Source organism: Ciconia boyciana, chromosome 19 (assembly GCF_034638445.1).
Source record: "Ciconia boyciana chromosome 19, ASM3463844v1, whole genome shotgun sequence".
NCBI lineage: Eukaryota > Metazoa > Chordata > Aves > Ciconiiformes > Ciconiidae > Ciconia > Ciconia boyciana.
Window position 1 is genome coordinate 5,784,684 of NC_132952.1, and position 12,629 is coordinate 5,797,312.

Consider the following 12,629-nt stretch of genomic DNA (forward strand, 5'->3'; position numbering starts at 1 on the left):
ACAAGAACAGCTCCAGTGTTGAGACCAAAGTCACCGTGGAAATAAATACCAAGTGCACGGTTTAAGACAGAGAATGTACAGTATGCCTTCTCTGTGAAACCCACAGCAGTTGTGCTATCTCCAGACAGATTTATGCGATTTCTGGTATTTCGTCCTCGTCAGGGTAGAAGGTAGGCTTGGACAGCATTTTGAACGCTCAGTAAGAGTCATTTATTCCTATCTTGTAGTTGATTTCTGTTTATGTTCCAGGGGAGAGAAAAAAGGATTGGCACATACACAATTGCAGGGGCAAACAGCGCAAATAGCGCAAAGAGCCCTGCTCAGCACTTAGAGGGCAAACAGGATGGATGGGCATCTGCAGAGCCTTACGATGCAGGATGCTGCTGTGTATTGAAACATGCCCATCAGAGAACGACACGGGGCACGTCATGTCCTCTCCTGGCATGGTGGCATTGCGGCGGTTGAACTTCATCCTGCCATCGGTAATTCACCCGCTTGGCCCTGGGTCACAAAGATGACTTGTTTAGGGCCATCAAGTAAAACAGCCTTGTAAAATGCCTCCGGGGGATGGCTAATTTATGGAGGGGAGAAACAATATCCCTCCCCTGGTGCCACTTAACTTTTCATTTTATATTTGCAGTAATTGCACATGACATCTGGAAAAACTGCCGTCCAGTCCCTGGAGAAAGCCAGGGCAGGAGGTCACGGTGCTCCAGGGGCAGACACGGGCCATTCCACGGGAGGGTGGCTTTGCCGTGCATGGGGCAAGGTGTGGGAAGCCCCGAGCGCCATCTCCCCCTGGTAACTGAGCAGACCCCGATGGACCAGGCGTGGGTGACTCGGCTTGTCCCGACACCGAGTACTCGTGGGAGCCCCGCAGACCAGGGCCAGCCTGGCTGCCCCGGGCCTCAGTTTCCCCATAGGGACCACGGGAGCAGCCCTGGCAGAGCCGCCCCCCCCCCCCCCGCCCCGGCGATGCCAAGGGTGAGCTGGGGGCTGCAGGGAGCGAAGCGCCGGGGCCCGACCCCCTCCGGCAGCGGCACCGCGCCGGGGGCTGCGCGCAGGGCGGCGGAGCGGGGCCCTCCGCGGGCACCGCTGCGGGGCCGAGCCCAGGGGAGCCCCGCGGGTGCGGGCTCCGGGGCGGGGGACCCCGGGACAGGGCCGGCGGGGGGACACAGGCCGGCAGCTGCCGCGCAGGGAGGAGCGGGCGGCGGAGCGGCAGGCTGCGCTCGGCAGCGGTCCCTACACCTTTAAAAGTCTCCTCACGTTGCCGCGCTGATTATCCATTAACCTGATGCGAGCTCCCTTTCCTGGGGGTGGCGTCCTCGGCAGCTCTGCAATAAGAGCCGGCAGCAGGGCTGGCTGCCTCCCTCCTCTCCCCCCCCCCCCTTATCAGCAATTCAGATTGCATGCAAATCTGCGGGCTTTCTTACAGGGGCAAGGCAGAGGACCGAGCGCTTCTCCCCGGCCGCCGCTTCGGGGGAGAGATATCTCCTCCTCCTCCTCCTCCTCCTCCTCCTCTTGGGATTTTCTTCCTTCTCCCCTCCCCTGCTCTCCCCTCCCCTCCCTCCCTCCCTCCCTCCCTTTCTTTCCTCCTTTTCACCTCCTCGAACAAAAGTAGCCCTTCTCTCTGCGCCAGCCCTGCCTGCGAGCGGGCTCGCTTTGTCTGCCCACGCCGTCGGGGTGCCCGGGGCAGGGAGCGGGCCGGGCCGAGCCGCCGCGGCCGGCGGGCCATGGGGGGGCGAGCGGCGGGCGGGCTGGCGCTGCTGGCGCTGCTGGCGCTGCCGGGGCTGGCGCTGGCGCTGGGCGGCGGCGGGGCGACGTGCCCCGAGCGGGAGCTGGAGCGGCGGGAGGAGGAGGCCAACGTGGTGCTGACGGGCACGGTGGAGGAGATCATGAACGTGGACCCCGTGCACCACACCTACTCCTGCAAGGTAAGGGGGGGGGTGGCCCCGGGAAACTTTCGGCCCCCGGCAGGCGCCTTCTCGGGCGGGCGCATGTGGGTTTTATTGTATGCGCTGGAGGTTTGGTGTGTAATTATGTATTTTTAGACTGCGGAGTCTCTTCCCCGCTAGAGCTGCCACAGCTGTGTCGAGGGGAATCTCTCAAGGTTGCTTTTTATGGGCATTTCCCTCCTTTCCGTGATGCGGAGCTGAGTCCCAACTTTCTGCCCTGGCAGGGTGTCGGCTGCCGGGGAAGGTGTTGGGAGCCGCTTGCTGGCTCTACGCGCAGCTCCCTGTTTACTTTAGCAGCATCTTGAGTTCCTCTAGCTCAAGCTATTGTTTAACTACGAATCTGGCCTCTGGCTATGTTTTTTTTCTCTTCTCCCCCCTAAGCTGAGAGACGGTAAAGTACTGAGCAACCTGAAATACCATCCGCCTGCTTGTCAGAAAACGTGTTGTATGGCTTAACCCTTCCCGGGGCGGGAATCTCGCTTGTGAGGACATGCTGCTAGGTTGCCTTTTCCTCTTCTCCCCGTCCCCTCTTCTGCCCATCCTTAAAAAGTACTGCGGTTCCTGCCTGCGGTTAGCGCTAAGCAGGGCCCGGGGTGATGCGCAGGAGTGCGTTGGTGGGAGAGGTCTGCCGGTGCAGAGGAAGGTTAACTTTATACCATGGCATTGCCCTCTGGTCTGGAGCATCTCTCAGCCCAGTAAACTAGTTGAACAGCTTCCGTCTGTCCAGCTGGTGCCCGCTGCTTCACGCTTGCTCCCACTGCTCTGCCCCTTGCGATACTGCACGGTACAATCTGTACCCTGCTCTTGTAAATTAGATCACAGACCCTCCAGGCTAGTGCAGAGACCGTATGTTTGCAAAGTGTCTGGCACATCCTGGGTGCTATGTAGAAAACTAATAAGCTGCTGCGAGCAGCCGGTGTCCTGCGGCAGCTTGGGGCACATATGGCCGAATGGATGTGGGCCACCTGACGCTGGGGCAGGGGTTGCCATGCAAGTAGGCAGGAGGTGGTCCAGTGAGGCTAGTGATGAGGCAGAAATGCTCATCTCGGAAACGGGTCTCTTTCCTCCCGCTGCGGACACGCAGCGAGGTGTCTGGCTAGCGTAAAATCCAGGCTTCATCTTGCTGTATCAGAGCAAGACTCTGGGCCAGGAAAAGCGTTTTGCCTGTGCTCCTGTGATGGTAAACCTGCTTGCTCAGCAGCTCTGCCTTAGAAAGGATGCAGTCAAGTCCCAGTAAGAGCAGCTAGGGAGCAAGGTGTGGGGAGGAACCTGGTCTGCAGGTGGTGGCTGTATTTGAAACACAGTTTGCATTGCTCAGCTTGGGAAGAGAGTCTCTCGCTCGCCTTTCCCTGAGCCATCCCGAGCAATGCTGTGGAGAAGGCTTGTGCTACTTACTCTGGAGTTAACTGTGGGATTTTTCTTCTGCCGATTACTAGTGTCATAGCAGCACCTGAAGGCCAGAACCTGCCCCTAAGATACCTTTCCAGTCCTGGAGTCTTGTAAAAAGGACTTTTTTTTTTAAGAAAAAAAAAAGAAAGTGAAAGGAGAAAAACCTCTCCTACCCTGGATGGGAGAGCCCATCCCATCTCACTGTGGGAGTGCTGCTGGCTCTCCCAGTTATGCTGTGACATTTAGTAATTTTCTTAGAACAGTGGTTCTTCAATCCCTTTACTTACACATCAGTCTTTTCTGTGTAATTTTTAATGGTATGTTCATTGTGTGTTTGCAGGAAAAAAGCTTTGAAATGGGACTTGGGGTGTCTTAAGGACCTGAAAGCAGATAAATCTCTCCTAACTGTGACTTAGCAGGGCGTAAAACTCATGACTTGTAAATGCGTAGCTTTGCAACAGCTGTTGGCCTGTTTCACTCTAAGATCTCTCCAAGTATTGAAATTGGTGTGGATTCTGCTGATGCTGGGTTGCAGGGTTAGACATACTTGCATTTTGGTTTGGTTTGTTTTTTTACCAAGCACCTAGATTCGAAAAGGGCAGTTTGGGCATCAAACCTGACCACTGGCTCCTGCTGCCCTCGCACGAACCCCCGTGCCCTGCGGAGCTGGAGCGAGCCGAGGCGCAGAAGGGATCTTGCTGGTTAGAAAACACGTCCGCTTTCTCGCTGTCGTACTCCAGTAACTGTTCCTTAGGCCCTGGGGTTACCTCCAAATACCACAGTTATCTCTTGTCAGGTTCTTCTTTATCTGAAGAGGAGAGGCAAGGGCCAAGTGTGCGGTAGGAGTTCCCTAGAGCCCACACCCAAAATAGCAAGTGTTATTGGTGCTGGGTGGTCTGCGAGGGAGTGGGCATGTGAATATCTGAGTGCTGCATTAGTGTATTGTTCTTCCTAGTTAAACTCTAAACCCTCCCAGCTGAAGCCTTTGATAGATGAAGATAAGCACATTACAACTCAGAAGAAATGTGAAGTTAATGTTAGATAAACACCCTTAAATAGCTACCAGCCATTCATTTGCTACTAGAGGAGATGAATAATAAGGAAGAACAGGCTGACAGAACTCCCAAAATTGACTCTGAACTGGGCTGATGTGCTGCTTTACCAAGGGATTTGACGTGGGAACCGGGGCGCTGGGCTTGCTCGTCTTCCCGAACTTGCGGTGCTGCTGTTCATCCTGTTTAGAGCTTGTGCATTGGCATTGTCCCTTCCTGCTTTTGGGTCCTCTGATGTGCCTTATTCTGGCTGACCCGATATTTATGAAGAGAGCTCCTATTTATAGGACAAATACAGGTTCTATATGTGCTATAGGAAGTGTCGAAAAGGATGTGGATCCTGTTCCAAACAATAGAGCCCCTCTTTTGGGGGGTAAGGGCGGCTGTTCTGCAGCCGGGGTTGGATGTGGAAGTTGCTGGGGGAGGTGGGTTTGGTGCTCTGCTAGCTCCTCGGGAAAGGGCAGCTGGCTTCTGCTAGGGGAAGGTACAGGGAGTGACAAGCAAGGGGAGAGGGATGACGTGCGGTCAGGAGGGAAGGATTTGGCAGAGCTGCGGGTGAGCAAGCAGAGCTGATGCTAGCCAGTACCCTTCATCTTTCAGAACTGCCAAAAATCTAGTGGTGGCCCTTTTTACTTCTGTCCAGAGTGACCGCTCTCTTCCCGAGGAGACTATCCTCTAACTTCTCGTCTTTCTTTACCAGACCAAGGCTGGCATTTCTCAAAGCATCTTCCTGGCAGGAATTCACAAGCAGTGTACAGGTGGTCCCATTCCCTACTGTGGGATGGACCCCCATGGCATACTGGAAAATCCTTTTACTTTCTGGTTTTGTACTGCACTTAAAATATACCCTTGCAAGGATCTGCTTAAATAAAGTCTTCGCTGTTCTTAGTCTGCCTCCCTGTAGCTGCCAGGAGTCTTGTAAAAGAGTCTTAATCCAGTGTTTTATGTGCTTGCTGGCGAAAGAGCGAGCGAGTCTGCTATAGGGAAGGGACCTCTTGGAACTAGGTTCCAGCCCAATTTTTTCTCTCCCTCCCTTTTCTTCCCCAATCCTTGATGTAGCCAGTGAGTCACCAGTGACCAAGTCTTAATTGTATGTGATGATGAATGGGATGCCCTACAGGTAATTGCTTGGTCTTTGGTGCCTTCACATCCATTCATTAGAGAGGATAAGGGTGGGGAGAAAGCTGGTGGACTCTGCTGTTGCTTGTGAATGCTGTGGCCTGGCTCTGAGGTGTATGACTAGAACAGCCATGCTAATTAACTCAAATTACCATCTGCTTCAGAAGAGAGGGTAGGCTTTAGCCTTTCTTCCCCCTTAGACCTAGCTGTGAAAATGCCTGACTGCTACCTTTCGGCACAAGCCTCAGGCTGTGCTCTCTGCCTGCCTCTCGTATTTTATTTTTAATTTTTTTTCCTTTTGTCTCCTTTGCGTTCCTGGGTTTTGGCCCTGTTTGCCTGTGCACCTCAGCTCCTTGCAGCGAGCGCCTGCCCTGCGGGCTGCAGGCTGCTGCCGAAGGAAGAGGAGGTGGAGCTGCAGGAAGGTGTCTTAACTTGACTGTGGGGAGAAGCACAACCACAGGGAGTTGTGCTGCTGCGAAATGCTGGAGAAACAGCTGGTCCCGGGTGAGGAAGCGGGAGGCTTGTGTTAGTGCAGGCTTGCGCTAAAGCTGTGCAAGCTGTGCTCCTTAGCACCCTGCCTCCTCGGCTTACCTGCCGTGTTCGCAGGTGGCCCCAGACTGGTTCTTTGAAGGGGGCTGCCTTGCGTGGCATCGCCTGCATGTGGTGGAGCAGATGTCTCTCTCTCTGTCAATACCGGGATTCCTGCAAGATCAGAGGGGAGGAAAGCTGCCTGTCACAGCTACCCTTCCTTGCCATCTGAAGCTCCCTCTGTTTGCTGGTTGACTGCCATCTCTCTCAAGAAAAGAGCTCGTGCTGACAGGGCTGTGTACAACCGAGCAGTCAGCTTTCCAAGCAGGCTTCTTCTCGGGCTGAAATAGGCTGCGCAAGTGGCTTTGAAGGCATTGCTTTCTCAGCCTCTCTTCTTACTCCCGCCCAGCAGCTTGGACTTGGGCTGTGTGGGGCGGGATGGTAGCCTGCGTATAAGTTATTGCTTGCCCTTTGGTTGCTGTGGCATTGCTTAGCACTGGCCCGAGGGGAGCTGACTCCCCCTTTATGCTGGAAGATAAATGGGTGTGAGAGCGTGTGGGTACGACGTCTCTAGCTAACCTCTCCACGTCGGGGGGCAGCTAAGGCATGTGCAGCTTCCAAAGAGGAGCTGTCACGGTGGTGTTTATACCTGGGATGGTTTTTGATCTCGGGTATGCAGAACAGGGCTCACCTCAGGAATATACAGGGGCTGCTGTTTGGGTCACGGGAGCTGCTGGGCTGGGTGGGAGCTGAGACCCATCAAGTCCAGAGTCCTTCTCCAAGGTGGGCAAATATTACACCTTCAGGAGAAGGTGCGAGAAGTGGGAGGATCTGAGAATAAAATACACTCCTAAACTTTGTTCTTAACCCTCAGTTGCACCTGTAGAGTACAGCAACAGTAAATCCATTCCCCTTTTCTGCTTGACAGGTGAATTTTGTGCTGAGCAGGAGGATCTCAGCCCAGCCTGCTTGCTCCTATTGCGGTGGGAATGGCCCTGTTCCCTTGCCCCAGCGCCTGTAGCTGCCTACTCATGGCAGGGACAGTGTGTGGGAGTTCAGCTCAAGATCATTGTGGCCCTTGAAGCCTCTTGATCAGGACTGAGATAGTGCTGAGCTCTCACCCCTGAAATTCTGGAGTTAGGGCAAAAAATTACAAGATTGATTGAAGGTCATCTTGCATTCCCCTTAGCCCCCAATATGTTTTTACCCTCTTATTTGAACTTTGCAGTATCAGATCTTTGTGTGTCTTCTGTAGTCACTGAGTAATGGGATGGAGGTCTTTGGCAAAGAGTAAGAGTCTCTCTGTCTGGATGGTCTCAAGCCCAGAGGGGAACACAATGCACTTGAAGGGCCATGCAGGGCAGAGGCCAGTGAGCTGCAGTTGCAGATAACTGTAAAAATGGTTCACTTGAGAGTGGGATAATGTCTGCTCTGTGCTTTCCTCCTCAACTGTAACAAGTCCCCCCACCGCAACCCCTATGTCAAGCGTAGAAGCTGTAGTGTGAACAACTCTCTGCCTCCCGGTGTCTCCCAAGGTTGGGAGAGACCTGTGCCCACGTGCATGTGAGCATCCTTTCTCTGCCCCTTGCGTTCCCTTTGGAATTGCACTCTTAAAGTACGTACGTGCATGGCTGTTTCAGAGAGGGGGATCAAGAGCCCCCTTATCTCTGAGCCACCACCTCCCTGACCGCTTTGGTGCTTGGCGCACGGTGTGCTGAAGTGCTCTTTGGGCGGTGAAGACAGCGGAGGAACGCAGGTGACTGGGCACTCAGGCTGCGGTAGGAGGGGAGATGCTGGGAGGGAGCGTGGTGAAGCATGCTCTGAGCATTCCAGGCCAGGGATGCCTGTGGTCACAGTAATACCCATGCGCTACAGCAGCCACCCTTGCTAGTGAGCTGCCCTTGCTCCAAGCTGAAACCTCAGGCAGCTCTCTGATGAGCTGTTCCTATTACATGCAACTTGCCGACTCTGCTCTGTGTTGTGTTTCCCCTGCAACAGGATTGCAGCAGCAGGAGGAGGATTTCTAACCTAGAGAGTGGATGGGGACATACCTCTGGTGTCCCATGTGCACTAAAGATTAATTTTAGGGCTGTTTCTTCCCTCCTGTGCTGGTGTTTCTTTTGGGGAGTTTGCTGCGGAGAGCGTGGCACTGGAGAGAGGCTGGCTTGCAGTTGCCTGCAGATCTCTCCTTTTTTAGGCAGGGGCATGAGCCAGCAGTGAGGTCTAGGGAGACTGCTGTAGAACTGCTGGCAGTGGAAAGGAGGCGAGTGGGACTAACTCTCGTGGCCAGGACTCATTTTTTTTTTTCCTGAAGTTTGGATGAGTAAAGGGAAATGGGCTCCTACTGCCAAATCCTCCATGTATTTTAGCATATTCAGTCTGCTAACGCAAGGGTTTTCTTTAGTCGTTTATAGGAACATAAGATGCCATTGACGTTTCTACATGGAGTGTTATCTGCTCTGCCTTTTGTTTTTCCAAGGTACCAGTGCCTTGTCAGAGCCAGAATACTCCCTTCTTTCGTTCACCCAACCCACCCGCTGCCTCCTGCCCCTGTTTTAAGGCTCTTGTGCCACCGTTCAGAGCCCCCCCCCTGGATGGACAGTGCTCTCTTTAGCTGTGCAGCCTTCCCTGGTTGGGGGCTTCCAGCCGTTTAATGTTCCCTTCAAAGCTCTTTTCAGAAGTGTTTTCTTCTCCCTTGATAACATTTCACTGAGATTTTTGGTGCAAATCATGATATCTCTGGGAGAACTGTACCAGCTGGAGTCTGTCACCTTGAATGATGCTGCCTGGGAGTAAAGGGGGGGTTCCTCTGGCAAGGCTGAGATTTGTGTGCTGCCCTTACAGGGCTTGAATCGCGTCCCTGACCCTGTCGCCTGTCTCTGCAGAAGTCAGGCTTCCAGCTCATGTATGTGGAAAGGGTCAGTGGAGGTGGATCTCACTTTTGTCCAAGTGTCCAGTCCAGGAGTGGATCTCCTGCTGTGACTTTGAATTCTTTATTAGTAATGGGCAGGACCAGGTCAGTTGTGATTTTTTTTTTTTAAATAAATTATTTTCCTGGTTGATACTCTGCCAGCTTCCCCTGGCTAAGTGCAGTGTCCCTTGTTGGAGAGCAGTGTTCCCTGCCATAACTAATCATGTGGCAACTGAAATGGCTGTTGTGGCCATAAAGGTTAGAACAATATCAGAGGGAAAAGGTTGATTAACTCGTCCTCTGCCTTACTGGTCGTGTACAGCAGAGGCAAAACAGCAGCAGAGGCTTCTCCTTCTCCTTCCTGGGCTGAGTTGAGCTGTGCTGCAGAGGCTGCCGGGGTCTGCTCTCCCCTTCTCCCACCCCACCTCTGCCTGGCTGCTCGTGCTCCGCTGTCCCATGGGAGCCCCAGCCTTGCTGGACTTCCCTGCGCTGCGTGGGCTGGTCTCTGGGTCTCCAGATAGCAGCAGTGCCTGCTGGTGGCCCTCAAGTGTTTGCTGAGAAGTGGCAGCTTATCTGGAGCCATTGTTCTTGCCCGAACAAAGGAAAGGGGCATTGCTACCCTCTGCCAGCCCTGGGATCCTTCCTGCCAGCGGCTTGCTGGGTGTTAGCACTTGGAGTGGGGAAGGCAAGCCCTCCCTGGGGTTGGTGAGGAGAGGAAGGAGAATCACAGAATCGTATAGGTTGGAAAAGACCTTTAAGATCATGGAGTCCAACCATAAACCTAACACTGCCAAGCCCACCACTGCACCCTGTCCCTAAGCACCTCATCCAAACGGCTTTTAAATCCCTCCAGGGATGGGGACTCAACCCCTTCCCTGGGCAGCCTGTCCCAATGCTGGACAACCCTTCCAGTGAAGTAAAATTTCCTGATATCCAGTCTAAACCTCCCCTGGTGCAACTTGAGGCCATTTCCTCTCGTCGTATCACTTGTGACCTGGGAGAAGAGACCGACCCCACCTCTCTCCAGCCTCCTTTCAGGCAGTTGTAGAGAGCGATGAGGTCTCCCCTCAGCCTCCTTTTCTCCAGGCTGAACAACCCCAGGTCCCTCAGCTGCTCATCATCAGACTTATGGGGGCCATTTTGGGTTCGTTTGCCCCCATGGGCAGAGAGGGTCTCCGGGGAGGTGAGCCGAGGTGGCTCGAGAGAGGGTTTGGTGCGGGGCAGCTCTTCATCAGGCTGTGTGAGCCGCTAGCAGCAGCGACTGGGCCGGCAGCGTGCTTGGTAGCAGGCGCTGGGCCCAGCCGAAGGCAAATCCTGGGTCTCGGCGCTAAGGGCAGCGTGTCCCAGTGCAAAGGGGAGAGATGGGCACTGGGGGACGAGGGGTCTCTGTCCCTCGCTGGAGAACCCGCGTGGCTGAGGGGCCCCTTGCGACACGAGGCCTGTGTCCCCTCGTTCCCCACGAGGCTGTGTGGGGAAGGGGCCGGGGTGCCAAGTACCTGGGCTGGAGAGTTGGGTGCAGCTTTGGCAGAAAGAGTAGTATGTGCTTTAGTCTTCGTTGCCCACGCATTTTGTGCTTTTAGAGGGATGGCTAATGAAATTAGCTCTGCTGGAAGGTGTTGCCAGCCTGAACCGCTCCTGCGCATCTTGTGACAAGGTGATAAAAATTAACTGGGCTGGAAGGTGGCAATTGTTTGTGGCTGTGAAATGGTCTCACGTGCTCTTTCTCCCTCTCGTTCAAGGTGAGAGTCTGGCGTTATCTGAAAGGCAAAGACATCGTCACTCACGAGATCCTCTTGGATGGTGGGAACAAGGTGGTTATTGGTGGCTTCGGGGACCCGTTAATCTGTGACAACCAAGTCTCGACTGGGGACACACGGATTTTCTTCGTCAACCCTGCCCCACAGTACATGTGGCCGGCACACCGCAATGAGCTGATGCTGAACTCCAGCCTCATGCGGATAACGCTGCGCAACCTGGAGGAGGTGGAGCACTGCGTGGAAGGTGAGGCTGGAGCATGGGTGCCTGGCTTTCCCTGGGCTGCTCTGAGCATGCAGACGTAGCAGCGGCCAAGCCCTGGCTCTGTTGACCACCTTGTGCACCTAGCTTGTGAATGATGGATGGGCAAATGATCCCGCTGGTGATGAGGCGGATCAGTCCTGTTCTACATGTGTCTGGGGTAGTCATGCTGCTCTGTGGACTCACTTGTCACAGGGACAGTGCCTGGCACTGACCTTGTTGTCAAAGGCAGTGGTTGCAACCAAGGTACAGCCAAGCAAAGTTATTTTATCTTATTTTTGCTCCAGATTTGATGCCGGTTTTCACTCCCCTCTGTGATGAGTCTGATGTGGTTGGGAGCATCCCCACTGCAAGTCCTGTTCTGACACAAGTGTGTGGCAGGGAATTCAGACTCCTCACACCTGAGTTAGGTTTTCCTGTAGGTTTACAGCTAATAAGTTAAGGGGTTAATCCTGTGGTGAAGGCCTGTCCTTCATGGTAGTCACCCCTAGTGTCCTCTGTCTCTGAGCTTCCTTGCTTGCCAAGTCAGCCTTGCGGACTCCTGTAGGGATCCAAGAAGCCAGCCGAGTTCTGCTTGGGGGTAAAGCTTGCTTCTCCGAGGTATAACTAAGTCAGAACCAAGCCGAGCGGCTAACTCATTTTGGGGGTATGAGGTTGTGCTTCTGTATTGTGGTGGCGAAGCCCTGTATCCCTTGCATGTTAATCTCTCTGGAGCCTTTGCGTCTGCTCCCAAAAGAGCTCAGATGAGGAGGGTTGTAATGTGCCGTGCTTACGGAGTACATGTGCACCATATTGATGCTCAGCACAGGGACTGTGGGCTGACTTGTAGCTGTCTGTGGGACGACGTGGGGAGTGCCGACATGCCCCTGCCAAAGAGAGTGGCTGAGTTACCGGTGCTGCTGTGGGTGTAACGGCATAGCTGTTGGGAAGAGCTGAGGGGGAGACAGCCCATATGTGCTTTTTAATAGGGTCTTAGACCTCCAGGTGTGGAGAAGTCTCTATGGAGAGCAGATCTGGAGAGAACTGGTCTTCTACTTGTTGCCCAACCACCTTGAAAACAAACATACTTCTGTAATAACCCATTCGCTGGCTTCTCTCTTCCCCCTTTATGCTTGTCCTGTGTTCTGGCAAGCGCTCCGAGCTCATGGGGGAATGTGGTGCCCCAAAAGCCCTTTGCTGGGGTCTGAGTCTGTCCTGAGAGCAGATGAGTAAACAAGGGAAGGAATGCAGGAATTCTGCACAGACAACAAATAAACATGCAGATTGGCTCCCTCCTCCCCCTTGGACGTGCAGAGGAGAGGCCATAACCCCTTTTTCCAGCTGTGAATGCTGACAGAGGTAAATGACCGAACTCTCAGTCTGGAAAGCTGGGACAGGGCTAGTTCAGCAAAGTGGCTCATAAGAGGCACCCGTCTCGAGTGGTTTTTGTAAGAGGGAGGGACACTGGAGGTTTTCTGCCTATATATATGTATTCCATCTTGCACTTGAAAGGTATCTGTCCTGTTCCTTACTTGCACCTAGTGGAGAGGGAGGGAGGAGAAAGAAGAGTGTGCGTGTGGTTGTTTTTGTTAAACCTGAGCAAACATTTGGAAGAATTCTGTCTTCACCTACTTTGCTGTGTTCTTTGGCATGCTCGTTTTGCACACACTGGACGTGAGC

At 53.8% G+C, this 12,629-nt stretch overlaps 1 protein-coding gene across 1 annotated transcript in view; it reads left to right on the forward strand.

The window, feature by feature from the left end:
• Positions 1–1,604: 1,604 nt before the first annotated feature.
• Positions 1,605–12,629, forward strand: part of AGRN (agrin) — a 129,489-nt gene continuing 118,464 nt past the window's right edge. The window contains exons 1-2 of the mRNA XM_072883789.1: positions 1,605–1,934; positions 10,694–10,955. Coding sequence (XP_072739890.1) covers positions 1,734–1,934; positions 10,694–10,955 — 463 coding nt within the window. The 5' untranslated portion in view covers positions 1,605–1,733. The remainder of the gene's footprint in view (positions 1,935–10,693; positions 10,956–12,629) is intronic.